Here is an 18003-nt window from a genome sequence, read left to right as displayed (position 1 = left end):
GTTGAATCTTATTTGGATTTACAATAATTCTGATATCCAATTCCATCGTATACACTAACCTTTGATGTGACACTATTACTCTTTAACCATTTGATGTCACATTAATCTCTTTGATAACACAACCATGTGAGTTTTTGAATGCGTTGTTAGGTGTAGCATATATGGCCCCGAAAGAACAAGTATAAGATGACATGATAACAAATTCTATTTCAAGGTGTAAGATTATACACATTTACTATTGCTTAGTAGCAAGAGACTACTCCCAAAACTTGATTAGAGATTAATGATTTTGGAATGAAATGATACCTCAAAATGTATAGACAATGTTTGATATATGTGTAACCATGGCAATGTTGATTTCAACTAATAATGGACCCACTATTCAACCTTATAACCTCCAAAAAATAAATAAAACACGCCATTTGAAACCCTTGATATTTTCACCAAAATTTTACCAACATTCTTTGTTAGGGTTTCAAATTGTTCCTCTGGGCCCACTGCTTGGCCCCAAGGCAGAATTTTAGGTCTTTGATGTTTATTTGCATTTTTGTTCTATTGTAAGGGTTACCTTATTGCAACTTTGTTTTCCTCTTTGGGTTTAAATTGTAATTTGTTAGATTTGTAATGGGTTGGGGCTCTTCCCCACTTATTTAATAAAAAACACACAATGTTCATGGAATCAATTTTACCAACAAAATAATTAGAAATATCATCTAGCAAATTTTTATTTAGAATGGTTCTAAGACCTTTTTCACTTACATGAACCAATCTTGTTGGCACAACATACATGCACTTTTAATACTAATGTGAACAAAAAGTGAAGGCATAACAAACTCCTTATTTAAGATCCTTTAGCAACCATCAAACTTCCTCTTACCAACCCGCAACTAGGCTTTTCAAATGTCACATGCATCTACAAATCATTGAACATGGATATAGAAAGTAAATTTCTCACAAGTCCTAAAATATGTAAAACATCATCAATGGTTTTAAACCTTTCATCACTGAAAAAAAAACTTTACCATTCTCTTAATAGCAATCCCTTTGTGATGTTATCACTAAGGAAAAATTCTCCACATAAGTCAAATATGATTAAAACCACTCCTTACACAAACCTGAATCAATAATCCAAGAATAATTACTAATATTCTTAGCTCTACACTACCACCACTTATAGTAATCATTAGATTTTATGAAGATTCGAGAAAATAATAGAGCAATAAAATACAATTATCATCTTCAAGTCTATCTTAACAACTACCCATGCAAGTTGATTTATAATAAAATTGAAAACATTTAAATGATCTACAATAGAATCACCATCCTTCAACTTTAAATAATATAAGCATCTTTTGAGATATAACTTGTTAGACAAACTCTTAATTTGATAGATTTCACATATATCCTCTTCCACAACTTGGATGTACACATGTGGTATTCTCTTTGAAAATGTTCAAGAGGATGGAATATACAAGACACAACCAAATGGTTCTATGTGCCTTCTTATCTATCTTTTTCCAATCTTCTTTAGATATAGTAGATGACTTTGAATCTTGTGAAACTCACAACAATTGAATTCTATCTTCAAAGATATCCTCCTCCTTCAACTTCCACCTCTCGTACCTAGAACCATTGAATTTCATAATATCCCAATGACAGGTGGTGGCCATGGTATACAATATTCTTCACAAATATTAAAACCCCACAATATAAAAGCTCACTATAGATTAAAAAAACCTTTGTTGCTTAAGACAAAAGCATCTCCCTTTCAACAAAACTTCTAGCTTTGATACCAAATATTGTAAATACAAGGTGAAACTAAACTTATTAAAAAAAAATATGTTATTATGAATCTAATAACTAGATTACCTAAAAAGATATTATGTGACTATTCATTCAAAAAAGTATAAAATCAACCATATCATAGATGACGCCAAATTTATGTGGAGAAATCCTTTTTAGAAATAAATTCACATGAGAGAGTGGATAAATGTATTATTATCTTTAAGGAGATATAAAATAATACACCAACATTGGGACCCCCACCACCCCCCCCCCCCCATCTTGATTGGTTGAAGTTAAACTTCGATGGCTCATCCAAAGGGAACCCAGGTTGGGCGAGTGGGGGTGTTGTTCTCTATGACCATAGTGGTAATTTTGTGTTGGCTTATGTGGTCAACTCGAGTTCATAGATGTCGAGTTTTATGGAAGTTTTTGTCATCTATTAGGGTCTAATTATTATCAATAAAAGGAAGTACAATTGGAACATAATATAAGGTAATTCAAGAAAGATGATCCTTTTTCCCAAGAGTGAAGCTACGTCAAACTGGAAATGTGAAGATGTGGCGACCAAGTACATAAGTCCCTCATTCAAGGAATAAGTCACATTAGCCTATGTCGCACGAGAAGGAAAGGCAACAAAGTTGTAGATAGGATGGCATCTATAGGACCATTCTCTGAGGATTCAAAAATCTAGACAAATATCTATGATTTACCAGATAATTTGGTTCGTGCGGCAATCTTTGAGGACAAAAAGGTTAATAATGGAGCATAATTCAAAAATCATCTTTTTCACCTTTTTAGTCGTCCTTTTAGCCAGTCATTTTATGCTAAGGTGGCATACATCTTTCTCAAAAAGTAGTGTCACTATCCATTTTCATCGAAAGCATTATTTGTTTTTCAAATAGTTGGTTTTTGCATTTCCTACCTAGTTTATTCTCCAAAGCTCTCTATGTTTGAGATGGGGGTACTTAATTCAAATGGAACTTGATACCAATGAAGAACTCAAGAACAAATCAAAGATTTGACAGAAGGTAGTTAAAGGTAATCTAGAAAGCTATGTCGATGACATGTAGGGTTTCGACCTAGAGCTTTCTAAGAACTTTGCACTAGCTTGGCAAATGGGGATGCGAAGATTGGAAAGGTTACCTTTAAAGTCATCCCAGATTTGATTGCCACCATTACTGGGCTTCCACAAAATGGTATAACCTTCTCTAAGAAGTCGAAGGGATCTTACAAAGAGAAATTCAAATGATTCTTCAAGTTGGGTGAAGGCATGTCGAGACTACAAAGTGGGTATAACTGAGAGGATCTCCTTGACAAATGGAAGGATGGCGCTCGTCATTGATGAAATATTTCACTTTGGAAGGGCACATCAAAATATTTCACACTCAAATTTTCCCTATGGTAAACCACCTAAGGTATGGTATCCAAATGAACTTTGCTTACTAGGTTTACTCTTCTTTATCTCAATCTGTTACTAGGGCTAAGGACAAAAAATCGCTAACCCTTCATCAGGGTTTGATTCTTAGGCTTTATAATTTTTACCTTGCCTTAACCCCTCCCAATGGGTCCTTATCAAATTCTCCTAACCCTTTGCCAAACCCAAATTCGGCAATTGAAATTTTTGGGACCCCCATGGCAAAAACTAACCCTGTTATTGGTTTCTCTTCTAAACCTAAGCTTGTCCCAACTTTCTTTAATCCCTTTTGAAATGTGAAGCAAAAACCTTCTACTCCACCTCCTAAGAAGGTGGAGGTGTTGGAGTCAAGTGAAGAGGAGGAAGTGGAGGTTTCAAAGCTCTCTTATAATTCAGAATCTGATTAGTTCCTGATAGCTTTTAAGGACATTTCCCCTCTTCTCCCTAAATAGGATATTCTTGACCATGAAAAGAGACCCATTAATTTGGAATCTAATGTCTCAAAGATCGAAGAGAATGTGGAATGATAGGAATTGGTTATAAAATGGATTCTTTCACAGTTTGATGTGGCTAGAAGGAAAATTAATAGACTCGAGGCAAGGGTAGAGGCAAGGGATAGAGTGGACAAATGAGTCATGGACTTAAAAGGATGAACATGTCTAGAAAGTGGCAAGCAATACGGCTAAGAAGCTATAAAATTAGGAGAAGGTGGAAGGGAAGATAAAGGATCTCTTAGAAAAGGTGTTGTAGAAGAACAAACATAGGACAGTTTTGGATTTAAAAGAAAATCGAGAGATCCTGAAAGGAAAAATTGAGGAGATGTATAATCGAGGCCAGAAGCTGGCCCTAAAAAATTTGGCTTCCCTAAAATCTATACAGGAGGAGATCGAGCTCAAGAAAGCCAAAAGGAAGAGACATACTCTTTCCCCTTCTATGTCTATAGAGCCTCCTATGTTTGTGGTTAAAGATACTCTTGATTCGGGTACGCCAATCTTTGCTAATGATTCCAACGAAAAATATCTTTTTTTTATAAAGTTCTTAGTTTATGTAAGGATTGGCAAGAAGGCAATGCCTCTAACTAGTAGGCCATCTCTTTGTGTCTATGGTGGTTGGTTGGTTCTGGTGTAGCTCTGGGTAGTTTTGGTTGCTAGTTTTGTCTCTAGTCCTTTTTGTGCTTAGTGGTTTTTTGTTCTCTGGTCTCTTTCTTAGCTAGGTGTGCACTTCTAACGCACCCTAGGTGGCATTTTTTTAGCAAATTTGTAATGATACAGACCTAACCATCCTTTTATTAATTAGATTAATACACAAACATTGCAATCTCTAAGCAATCTAATAGCGTTTAGATGCCTATAACTAAGCATATGCAACTATTATCTTTGGGCTCCAATTTATAGAGAATTGTGAGAGGCAAAACCACGATGATATCATAAAGTAAAAGGTAGAAACCAATTGCAAAAATCCACATAACACATAATGGACAACCCAAAAACATATTGAAAATTAGTAAATGATCATATGGCTTACACATGAAGATTTAACCCATAGCTAATTGAATTTGGTCAATCCTGTGTGGTCCATAACTATTTGACAACTAGATTAACAACTACAATATAGGACATGCAACAACATGCAAATTTGGGTGCCCAACTCTAGAAGACATGGAAATGACAAATATCAACATGCATTGACATACAAATACACCTTACCCCACTCCCAAAGTGGACATGACAAAATAGAATATTGCTTCAAGATTCTTTATAATTGCCACTAAACATGTGTTTATCTCTATGAATGGAATTAGAATATCATAAATAATTAAATATTAGATATTTTATCCACCCATGCCCCCTAGGCATCCAACCCATTCGAAGGATAATGAAGACACAAGAAAACTAGTCAAGATTGCAAGGTTAATATCACCTAATTCTAACATTAATGTTCTAGCATCCTTGATCAAACTCTTAAAATGAATTTGACAAGAACTATTAATTTCTCTTTAGTTTATAATAGATTGTTGCTTTATCTATTTTCTTATATCATTGTCATCATACTAATTCTTTAATTAAAGTATTCTAATTTTATCTAAAAAACTAAATTAGTCAAAAAAAAACAGAAAAAAAATAACGCATAAGTCAAACCTATAAGTTTGATAATCAATAATTTAGATAGAATTACTTGTGAAACAACACTTGTTATTATCGAGTCACACATATGGTCGAGGTGGTTTGAATGATTTCTTTGATGTAATTATGTATCTACCATTCCAAAAGAAATCTTCTTAAATTCAAATTTGAAAGGAAGGTGAGCATCATAAAAATAATTGACAAATATATTTCTCCTCTTAATTTTATAAATATCAATCTTGATGCTCTAAATAATATTTTGAAAATAATGTAAATTCCAATTCAAGATTTTCATGAGTTGTCACACCAAAATTATATGAAATTTTCATAGGGGTCAATGTAAATCTTCGTTTTCCTCTTAGCTTATAATAGATTCTTGATTTATCCCATTTCTTATGTCATTATTATCATCTTTTTAAAATAAAAGTTCCTCAATTTATTTTAAAATTGAATTTAAAATAAAAAAAGAAAAATCATTTTCCATTAAGTCAAACTATGAGTTTCATACCAGAAGTTCTACATAAACTTAGTCGTAAAACAGCATTTATTTTATTGTTGAACGGCACAAATGGTGGGTATAATGTAATTATCTACCGAGTGTGAATGATTCCATGCCAATTGAGCTAATATTAATAAAAGGAAAAATTGCCATTTCAAAATTGGAGACAACGTGTATAAATACATCTCCTGCGTAATCAAAATTTCAGTAGTTTAAGTATAGCCTTCAAACACGGATGAGATATTCTCATTACAATCCTTAACCCTTTGCTAAACATATCCAAACACTTGTTTATTTGTTCATCCAATTTATATATCCAGTCAATGATACAGATTTGTGTATCTCTCAGCATTCTTTAATGTCAATTTTATTCCAAAAGTATCCTCTCATCTACATCAAATTGTTGATATGAGTGATGAGAAATTGGATAAAATGATAAGGGATTCTCTTAAATTTATTCTTTTAGGTTCTTCATTTCTACATGGGAATAATTATTTCGGGTGGAAGATTATTTACTGAAAACTCAATTCAAATTTGAAGTTTGGTATGTGGTCAACAATACCACTACACGACATAAGACTGATGCTAATGAGCAAAATAAATTTGATCGAGCTCATAGGAAGGTCAAATGGATCACCATGTTCAACATTTCTGATATAGCCCAAGTAGTGGGAGTTTTGAGTAAGTTCGTGTCTAATTCTAGTAGAGAGAATTGGACTTTTGTCAAAAGGCTGTTTATACATTTGTGGGGAGCTTCTTATTGCTATTTTATTTATCAATGTGGTACTAATGATGTGTCCAAGTCATTGGACATACTGAAGAATCGGAACGGTGAACACTTGATGATCATTGATTAAAAATATATGCCTTTAAATAGGCAATACAAACAAACCAAAATTGTTGCATAACCATGACAACTAACCAGGCAGTAGTTTATTTATGTAAACTAAAACTAACGATATTATCTAATGTAATACTCCAACATTCCCCTCCTTATTAGCATTATTTGAATAAGAGTGGAACATTGCAAGGATTGAACACAACCCTTCTGGAGACTTTGATGAAGTGCCTTCACCAATCCTCCTCCCTCACCTAGGAAAGATTGAATTGGCTGCATTAGTGGATCTCCTGACTATAGAACCTGCAACCATCTACACAACATGAGATAACATAAAAGTGTTCCCAACCTCCATGCACAATGAGACATATTTCCTTTGAAATTCCACATCACCTCTAAGTGTGTCCAATGCCTCCTTTAATGTTGCACATGAGACACCTTTCCTCTAAAATTTCACATCTCTTCCGAGTGTGTCTAATGCCTCCTCAAGTGTTGTTGAAACAATCCCTCCTCTATTTTACAAATCGCCAACCAAAAGTGAATACACCAAGTGCACCCACAAGAAATCTTGCCCCCCCTTGCTCCTTGAAGGGACACATTATGCCAAGACCCCTCTTTTCTTCAAGGAAACAAATAGGGTTTTTCTCATGCAATGAATCATTCCTAAGTGAGAAGCTAGATCGGGATGATAAATGTCCTCCTGCCCCCGATGTGATACTATTAATCTTTAACCATTTGATGTCACATTAATCTCTCTGATAACACAAGCATATTAGTCTTTGAATGCCTTGTTAGGTGTATCAAAGATGGCCCGAGAAGCACAAGTATACGTTGACAAGTGATAACAAAATCTATTTCAAGGTATAAGATTGTACACATTTACTATTTCTTGCTAGCAAGAGACTACTCCCAAAACTTGATTAGAGATTAATGATTTTGGAATGCAATGATACCTCAAAATGTATAAACAATGCTTGATATATGTGTAACCAGTTCAAAGACATTTTCACCTAATAAAGGGCCCACTATTCAACCTTATATCTCCAAAAAATAAATAAAACACACCATTATCACACCATTTGAAACCCTTGATCTTTTCACCAAAATTTCGCCAACAATTTTTCGTTATGCTCTCAAATTGTTCCTCTAGGCCCACTGCTTGGCCCTAGGGTAGATTTTAGGTCTCTGATATTTGTTTGCATTGTTGTTCTATCGTAAGGGGTACCTCGTTGTAACCTTGTTATCTTCTTTGGGTTTAACTTGTAATTTGTTATATTTGTAATGGGTTGGGGCCCTTCACCACTTATTTAATTAAAAACACATAGTGTTCATGGAATCAATTTTACCAACAAAATAATTAGAAATATCATCAAGCAAATTTTTATTTAGAACATTGGTCCTAAGACCTTTTCACTTATGTGAGCTAATCTATTTTGCCACAACATACATGCATTTTTAGTAACAATGTGAACAAAAAGTGAAGGCATTAAGCCTTTTAAAAATCCTTATTTGAGGTCCTTCAACAAACATCAAACTTCCTCTTAAACCAACCTACAACTAGGCTTTTCAAATGTCACATGCATCTTCAAATCATTCAACATGAATATAGAAAGTAAATTTCTTGCAAGTCCTAAAATATGTAAAACATCATAAAGCGTTTTGAACCTTTCATCACTGAAACAAAACTTTACCATTCTCTTAATAGCAATCCCTTTGTGATGTTATCGCTAAAGAAAAACTCTCCACATAAGTCAAATATGAATAAAGCCACTCCTTATGAGGATTCATATCATAAGAACAACCTGAATCAATAATGCAAGAACCATTACTAATAGTCTTAGCTCTACACTACCACCACTTATTGTAATGATTAGATTCTATCAAGATTAGAGAAAATAATAGAGCAATAAAATACAATTACCATCATCTTCTATCTTAACAACTACTCATGCAAGTTGATTTATAACAAAATTGAAAGCATTTAAATAATCTATAATAGAATCACCATCCTTTAACTTTAAAGAATGTAAACATCTTTTGAGATATAACTTGTTAGTCAAACTCTTAGTTTGATAGATTTCACATATCCTCTTCCACAACTTGAATGTGGTATTCTTTTCTAAAATGTTCAATAGGACGGAATCTACAAGACACAACCAAATGGTTCTTCATGCCTTCTTATCTAATTTTTTTCAATCTTCATCAGATATAGTAGATGGCTTTAAATCTTGTGAAACTCACAACAATTGAATTCTCTCTTCAAAGATATCCTCCATCTTCAACTTCCATATCTCGTACCTAGAACCATTGACTTTCATAATATTTCGATGACAAGTAGTGGCCATGGTAAACAATATTCTTCACAAATATTAAAAACCCAAAATGTAAAAGCTCACTATAGCTAAAAAAACCTTCGGCGCTTAAGAGAAAAGTTTCCTTCTCTCAAGAAAACTACTAGCTTTGATACCAAATATTGTAAATTTACAAGGTGAAACTAAAAATTCTATGTTATTGTGAATCTAAAAACTAGAATAACTAAAAAGATATTATGTAACAGTGCATTCAAAAAAAGTATAAAATCAACCATATCATTGATGACACCAAATTTATGTGGAGAAGCCCTTTTTAGAAAGAAGAAAAAAAGAAAAAAAGGAAAAAGAAAAACAAGAAAGTGGACAAATGTATTATTATCTTTAAAGAGATATACAACAATACACCAACATTGCAATATTAAAGGAATATAACAATTTTTGGATACCTACAACTAAACATATGCAAATATTATCTTAAGGCTCCAATTTATAGAGAATTGTGAGAGGCAAAACCACTATGATATCATAAAATAAGAGGTAGAAACCACTTGCAAAATTCCATGCCACACATAATGGACAACCCAAAACATAGTGAAAATTACTAAATGATCATATGGCTTACGCTTGAAGATTTAACCCATAGCTGATTGAATTTGGTCAATTTTGTGTGGTCCATAACCATTTGACGACTCTTAATGGCCACAAAATAGAACATGCAAATTTGGGCGCCTAACTTTGGAAGACATGCAAATGACAAATATCAACATGCACTAAGATACAAATACACCTTACCCCACTCCCAAAGTGGACATGCCAAAATAGAATATTCCTTCAAGCTACTTTATAATTGCCACTAAACATGTCTCCATCTCTATGAATGTAATTACACTATCATAAATAATTAAATATTAAATATTTTAGCCATGCATGTGTCCTAGGCATCCAACCCATTTCAAGGACTATGAAGACATATGAAAATGACTTAGGATTGCAAGGCTAATGTCAGGTGATCCTAACATCAATGTTCTAGGATCTCAGGTGATCCTAATATCAATGTTCTAGGATCTTAGATCAAACTATTAACATGAATTTGACAAGAACCTTAATTTGTATTTAGTTTATAATAGATTGTTGTTTTATCTATTTTCTTATATCATTGTCATCATATTAATTTTTTAATAAAAGTATTCCAATTTTATCTAAGAAACTGAATTAGTCAAAAAAAAAAAAATCTTCATAAGTCAAACTATAAGTTTGATAATCAATGTTCTAGATAGAATTACTTGTGAAACAACACTTGGTATTATTCAATGTCACATATGGTCCATGTGGTTCTATGATGTAATTATGTATCTACCATTCCAAAGGAAATCTTCTTAAATTCAAATTTGAAAGGAAGTTGAGCATCGTCAAGAATTTTGACAAATATATTTCTCCTCTTAATTATATAAATATCAACCTTGATACTCTAAATAATAAATAATGTAAATTCTAATTCAAGATTTTCACGAGTTGTCACATCAAAATTATTTGAAATTTTCATAAGAATCAATGTAAATCTTTGTTTTCCTCTTAACTTATAATAATTTCTTGATTTATCCCATTTCTTATATCATTGTTATCATGTTTTAAAAAATTAAAATTTCTCAATTTTATTTTAAAATTAAATTTAAAAAAAGAAAAAAAATAAAAAATTTATAAGTCAAACTATGAGTTTCATACCAAAAGTTCTACATAAACTTAGTCCTAAAACATCATTTTTTTATTGTTGAACGGCACACATGGTGGGTGTAATGTAATTATCTACCGACTATAAATGATTCCATGCCAATTGATCTACTATTAATAAAAGAAAAAATCACCATTTCAAAATTGGAGACCACGTGTATAAATGCATCTCCTGCGTAATCAAAATTTCAGGAGTTTAAGTACAGCCTTCAAACACGGATGAGATATTCTCATTACAATCTTTAAACCTTTGCTAAACATATCCAAACACTTGTTTATTTGTTCATCCAATTTATATATTCAGTCAATGTTATAGTTTACCAAAGATTCTCGCTGGATTTTAAGGTAATACCCAGCAAATATATCGCAATCCAACTGTGGTCCTTGCAAATTACATCACGACTTGCAAAATGAAACAACGTGAAGAAATCAATCACCTTATCTTGCGTTTCAAACAGAGCCACAAGAGTCGTCGTATATCCACGCGAATATTACTTGGCGAAATTGATAAATATCGATTGTAATCAGACACATACTTAGTTTCTCAAGATCTTGTCCCTGTATCAGATTTTCACAGTTAACTATGGCCATGTATAAATTCTTCTGTTTATGTTTATTTGCAGTCGCAGCAAATGCAGATCTCACTGCCAAGGTTCCTCAGCAGGTAATAAATCTTCATTTCAGCTTAACAAATCTGTGGAATAGGAGTATATTGTTGTGCTTTGCATGCGGTTTATTTGCAGAGCATAAATTCTGCTTTGCTTCTCAGTATATTTGATTCCCTAGGGTTTGGTCCAGTAGATTTGTGGAAGAATTTATGAAGAGAAGTTAAATTCTTTAATGGTTTATAGCATTTTGAGGAAGAAGCGTTGGATTTGTGTGATTTGCAGGTGCATATAAGTCTGGTCGGAAGTGAGCACATGAGGGTTTCATGGATTACAGAGGATTCTGATGCGCCCTCACTGGTGGAGTATGGAACATCTTCAAGACAGTATACTTCCTCTGCAACTGGAGAAAGCACTTCCTACTCTTATTTTTTATATAAATCTGGTAAAATTCATCATACTGTGATCGGACCTCTGGTAGCAAATACAGTCTACTATTACCGTTGTGGCGGAATTGGGGCCGAGTATAATTTCAAAACTCCTCCGTCAAATTTCCCCATTTCTTTTGCAATTGTTGGTGAGTACTCATCAATTAGTAGGAATGATAATCAGATTTGATTTTCCTTTTCTTATGCTTTGATTTGGGGCATTTGTTAGGTGATCCGGGACAAACAAATTACACAAAGTCGACCTTGGAGCATGTGAAAAAGATGGAGCATGACGTTTTCCTACTTCCAGGAGACCTTTCGTATGCGGATACAAATCAGCCTCTGTGGGACACGTTCGGCGAGCTGGTTGAGCCTCTGGCGAGCCGCAGGCCATGGATGATTACGGAAGGAAATCATGAGATTGAGACGATTCCGATAATAATGAACCACGCATTCAGAGCATACAACGCCAGATGGAGAATGCCGTATGAACAGAGCGGCTCGAGTTCGAATCTCTACTACTCCTTTGATATTGCCGGAGTACATGTCCTAATGCTGGGCTCTTACATAAACTTTGTGAAGGATTCAGAGCAGTATAAATGGCTCCAGGTCTGCAAAGTTGATTTAAACCCTAAAAACTCAGTCTTTAAATGGATTGTATACTCTGTAATAACCACGTATGATGGATTGAAAGTTTTAGCATTTAATGTTTGTGTGGATGAAAAATTGCAGGGAGACCTTGAAAGAGTGGATAGAGGGAGAACACAGTGGGTGATAGCGTTGCTTCATGCGCCATGGTACAATACGAATACTGCTCACCAGGGAGAAGGAGAAGAGATGAGAAAAGCCATGGAAGAACTTCTTTATGCTGCCCACGTGGACCTGGTTTTTGCGGGTCACGTGCACGCGTACGAACGCTTTGTAAGCACTCGAATCGAAACCCACCTTCCCATGATAGTTCAGTCAGTCCAGTCACGAAAGAATCATGTTTTTTTTGTCTCATGTTTGTTTGGGCTTGTTCTGTAATTATGTGATTCAGACTCGAGTGTATGACAACAAGGCTGATGCCTGTGGACCCATTCACATTACAATAGGAGATGGCGGCAACCGTGAAGGCCTTGCTTCAAAGTAGGTCCATTTTCATTTGCCTTATCTCCATTGCCAAGGCTGCTGATTTTTCTTTTCTTTTCTTCTTCTTTTCTTTATTTTTAAAAGTACATGATATATATAAAATTGAATAAATTTTAAATAGCCGAAAATATTTGGAGAATATAAATATAAGTTTTAAATTGACTTGGATAAATTATATTTTATAGTATTGTATTTAATGATATCAAATTTTCACAATTCATAGTGAATAATACAAATGTTCTGGATTAGATTGTGTAGAGATTTTGTTCATCGATGTTTCGTACCACACTTTGTGATCCGTCATGAGGATGATAATTGAGAGCATTATAGTGTTATATTTATTTTAGATAATAAAATGTTGTAAGTTATATGTATTTTGACAGGTTTAAGACACCAAAATCCGAGTTGTCTTTATTTAGAGAAGCAAGTTATGGACATGGAGAACTCCAGATATTCAATGCAACACATGCGTATTGGTCATGGCATCGTAATCAGGATGACGAACCTGTTATCTCAGACTCTATTTGGGTTGAGAGTTTAAGCAGTTCAACAAATTGTTCTTGCACATCTCAACAAGTATCAGTTTCTATGGGCCATGCCAACTCTATCAATGGACAATGTAGAGCACTCTAAAGAAAAAATTAACACCAAGAACAATCAAACATAGATAATGATGTACATGAGAGTTTTCTATTACATATTTATGATATAGTTAGTATAATATTAAATAAATAACAATTTCTTTTAGTATTTTTCTTATAAATAGTTGTTGAGTCAATCAAGAAAGCTTGTAAAAAAAAAATCAAAAGACTTTATAAGTCAACATAATGTAATGTAAAATCAATGTGAAAATCTCAATTCAATGAATATAATATTGATGAAATTCTTATTGTCTACACATTCGATCTTACTCTCAATGCAATGTTGTAATTTGTAATGTTTTATTTTTGTATGATCTATCATTTTTCCATAATGTCGTGTTTTTATATGATGTTATATTACTAAACATAAACTTAACATTTCATATAATATAATTTTAAACTAAAGACATTGACTCGAGAATAAATATATTTCCCATTATTTAAGTGTACTAAAGAAGCGTTATGTGTATGATAGATTGTTAACAGGTGACACATAATAACTAACCCCTATATTTGTTAGGTATAGTTATATTTAGAATTGTTTGTGATATTTTGATATTATGAGTATGGTTCATTTTTCTTTAAAACCATTTAATAAAAAAAAATTAAAAGAATTTTATTGAAGAGTAGTGTATGCAATTCATGAGATGGAATATTAAATAGAAGAAATGTAACATATTGATGACATCCATTAATATTTATGTTTTTGAAGATTATAAAAATAGTGGTAATGAACATGTATGATTTGTGCATTCAAATTTCACATTGCCATGTCAATGTTTCACTACACGATAATAGAAAATCAATAAAAAAATCTCTCTTAAATATAGTGATCTTTATTTGATAAAATTAGAAATCATTACTTGAAACATTTTTTCAATTAATTGATATATAATTAGTGTTGTTATTGAATTAAATTTAGATAAAAGATGGAAAACTACCTATAATTATTGAAAATGGAAATGTAAATACATATGAGAAAACGAAACAGCAACTGGAATAAAAGACTATTGAAATATGAAAGTTAATATATATAACCTAGGGCTCTGATACCATGATAGTTTTACTTTCAAATTAATAGTAAACTCAAAAAAATAGATTTAGTAACTGGAATTAGATTATTTTTTGTTAGTTTTCAACTTAGTGAATGACAAAAAGCAAACAAAATAGATAAAAATGAGACAAGACAACATTACCCTGGGAAAACCTCCTAGGAGGAAAAACCCAGCAAGAAAAGATCCTCAAATTTGATTATGAATTATACACAATATTCTGATTAGAACACTTATCTCTTTAAGAGGTCTGATATGACCACACTTAGGGCTGATGTACATGGTAAATCAGTATCAGGTCCGCACCTCATATCTGCACTTTTGTTTTCATCAAACAACAACCTGGTATGCGCTTTTGACACCTTATTCTTGACAGCATTTCGTACCTTTCAATGGAGATATCCACACCTAATGTTTACAACTTGGCAACAGATGTAGTTTGCATTCAAGCACAGCAGATAACTGACTAAATTCGCCCTTTTTCTTTTACTGGAAATTCACATTCAACTTCAGAGCTAATTTGCATTTGTGAAGGAAGACATGAGATGATTAATGAGGTCAAGTTGTTCTTTATTTGTATGTGGCAAGGGACCTATTTGAGGTCGGCTTGGACTAAATTGGTGCCAATTCTTTTGTTATTTATTTTTATCCCTTTTGTGAGATATATCCTTTGGGTTATAGGGTCGGCCCTATTAGAGGGAGTATGTTTCCCTTAGAGTTGCGTGTGAGAGGGTAGAGAAGAGCTTAGCCCTTGGCGGATTCCAATGTTGCCTTAAGGCAATTGGAATCCGCATCCCACCTAGTTACAATCAACACTCCCTCTTAACTAGGGAGGAAATAATTACATAATCAGAATATCATAATCTTTCGTCTTGCACACAAGCAAAGAATGGATTACATAATCAGAATGTTGTAGTCTTCCATCTTACGCACAAGCATATTTCGGAATTACATAACATAATCTTCCATCTTGCACACGAGCATAGAATGGATCCACCTTACATTGCCCGCAGAGGGTGGAGAGGATCTTTTCTACCGTCTTACATTGCTCGCAGAGGATGGTTACATTTTCTCTTCTCCCTAAGAAGAATACAATACCACCTTGCATTGCCCGCAAAGGGTGGTTGATACAACACAATGTATCACTGAAGTTGAGACTCCTTCTCAACCAATGTTACATTTTTCACAACACCAAGTATGTATCTGAAGTACACAAACTTCACTCTCGATAGGGGCTTGGTAAGAATATCTGCAATCTGATCATCAGTACTGACATAATTCAGCTGAATGCTGCCTCTTTGCACCATATCTCGAATGAAGTGATAATGAGTCTCCACATGTTTTGACGTGTCATGAAACACCGGATTGACAAACATCTTTATGCAAGTCTGATTATCACAATGAATAACTGTAGGTTCCCAAGGTTGTCCAAATAACCCAGCAAGGAGCTTACAAAGCCACACCGCTTCTCTAGAAGAAACACTTGCTGCAATGTACTCAGCTTCAGTTGTACTTATTGCTACTGAGGACTATTTTCTGCAAGCCCAAGAGATCACTGCGGATCCTAAGCTGAAACAAATGCCAGAAGTGCTTTTCCTGTCCTTGACACTTCCTACCCAATCTGCATCTGAGTAACCTTCTAGGGTTATTGGAGTGTTAAGTGGATACTTCAGCCCATAACCAATTGTGCCTCGCAAGTATCTTAAGATGTGCTTGGCTGCAACAAGATGAACATGTTTAGGCATGCTCATGAACTGGCTAAGAGCATTCACTGCATAGCATATATCTGGTCTAGTGTTAACTAGATACATCAGCGATCCAATCAATTATATGTACTCAGATGGATATGCAAAATCGGATTTAGCTGCAAAAACACTCAACTTCTTTAAGTTAGATTCCATAGGAGTAGACATGGGTTTATAATCCATCATTCTAAATCTTTTCAAAATATCAATAGAATACTTTCCTTGACTTAAGAAAATTTCGTTAGATCTTTGTCATACTTCTAGTCCTAGAAAATAATGCATTAGACCTAAATCTTTCATTTAAAATTCTGAAGCTAATTCTTTCTTACATCTAATGATAAGCTCATCTTTACTAGTAAGAAATAAATCATCCACATATAAAACCAAAATTAGCATTTCATCATTAGATATTTTGAAATAAATGTTAGAATCAACATCATTCTTACAAAATCCTAAACTTAACAAGTATTTATCCATTCTTTCATACCAAGCACGAGGGACCTATTTGAGGCCATATAGAGCTTTCTTCAATCTGCACACATGAGTATCTCTTTCATGAATCTCATAACCCTCAGGTTGTTCAATATAGACTTCTTCCTCAATGACACCATTAAGGAAAGCAGTCTTAACATACATTTGATGTAGCTTCCAACCTCTAGTTGCAGCAATAGCTATTATAGTTCTAATGGAGGTATATCTAGCAAGAGGAGAAAATGTTTCTTCATAATCTATACCTTCCTTTTGGGAAAAACCACGAGCTACAAATCTAGCTTTATATTTCTCAATACTACCATCAACATTATGTTTAATTTTGAATAACCATTTTGAAGAAGCAACATACTTACCTTTAGGTCTAGGCACAATGTCCCAAACATCATTCTTGATGATTGACTCATATTCTTCATCCATGGCTAACTTCTAGGCATGTTGATTCAGAGCTTCTTCAACATTGCATGGCTCAAACTCAATGAGATTTCTCATTAACACAATGTAGTTGGAGAATACTTGGGGTCTCTTGCTTTCTCTGAAGGTGCCACTGAGAGCTGCAAATCTTTCAACTTCTTGAATGGTGTTTCTCACCCAAAGTGGCCTCTTTTTGCTAACAACAATGTCACCAGGTACATCCGTAGGATCCATAGGCTCAGGTGAATCAATATGCACTCTTCTTGAGGTGGAGGCTCAACAGATTCCCTCTAAATCTCAAGGTTAGTATCAATATTCATATCTTAATTATTATTAACCTCATCAACAACAAGTGAACTTTTTGATTTCTTAAAATCAATATCTTCTTTAAACGTGACATCCCTACTTACCTCAACATACCTTTGACTTGGAATGTAGATCCTGGAGACTTTGGAGGATTCACTGTATCCAACTAGCATCCACTTTCCGGAAGGTTCCAACTTAGTTCACTTTTCTTTAGGGACATGGACATAAACAAGACTTCCAAAAATTATCAAGTGGTTGATGTCAAGTTTGGATCATGTGAAGGCTTCTTCAAGAGTCACATTCTTTAGAACATGGTGGGGACATCTATTCTGAATATATACTGTTGTTTTAGAAGCCTCAGCCCAAAGAAAAGTCTACAAGTCTTGATCATGGATCATAGCCTTTACAGCCTCAAGAATAGTCCTATTCTTTCTTTCAGCAACTCCTTTTTTCTTAGGATTGTAGGGAACACATAACTCCCTCTTAATTCCTG

The 18003-nt window shown here is 33.8% G+C and overlaps 1 protein-coding gene and 1 pseudogene across 1 annotated transcript; one reads left to right on the top strand and one right to left on the bottom strand.

Annotated features, from left to right (window-relative positions):
• The window catches only part of LOC131860418 (purple acid phosphatase 22-like), a 44671-nt pseudogene extending 27233 nt beyond the window's left edge, over positions 1-17438 (bottom strand).
• Positions 11129-13761, top strand: LOC131061258 (purple acid phosphatase 22). Its single transcript, XM_057994827.2, has 6 exons — positions 11129-11363; positions 11590-11881; positions 11962-12341; positions 12465-12653; positions 12772-12860; positions 13247-13761. Exons 1-6 carry the CDS (start codon positions 11283-11285, stop codon positions 13494-13496), a joined length of 1281 nt encoding a protein of 426 aa, XP_057850810.2. The 5' UTR covers positions 11129-11282; the 3' UTR covers positions 13497-13761.
• Positions 17439-18003: the final 565 nt, after the last annotated feature.

Source organism: Cryptomeria japonica, chromosome 11 (genome assembly GCF_030272615.1).
Source record: "Cryptomeria japonica chromosome 11, Sugi_1.0, whole genome shotgun sequence".
NCBI lineage: Eukaryota > Viridiplantae > Streptophyta > Pinopsida > Cupressales > Cupressaceae > Cryptomeria > Cryptomeria japonica.
Note: the sequence above shows the minus strand (reverse complement) of the source record. Positions and strands in the feature narration are given on the sequence as shown.

What these genes read in the sequence shown, in the direction of transcription:
- LOC131061258 (XM_057994827.2), top strand. Translation starts at nt 11,283, where the DNA reads ATGGCCATGTATAAATTCTTCTGTTTATGTTTATTTGCAGTCGCAGCA. An exon ending in AGCAGTATAAATGGCTCCAG is followed by an intron (nt 12,342 to 12,464) that starts GTCTGCAAAGTT and finishes GAAAAATTGCAG; the next exon opens with GGAGACCTTGAAAGAGTGGA. An exon ending in TGCACGCGTACGAACGCTTT is followed by an intron (nt 12,654 to 12,771) that starts GTAAGCACTCGA and finishes TATGTGATTCAG; the next exon opens with ACTCGAGTGTATGACAACAA.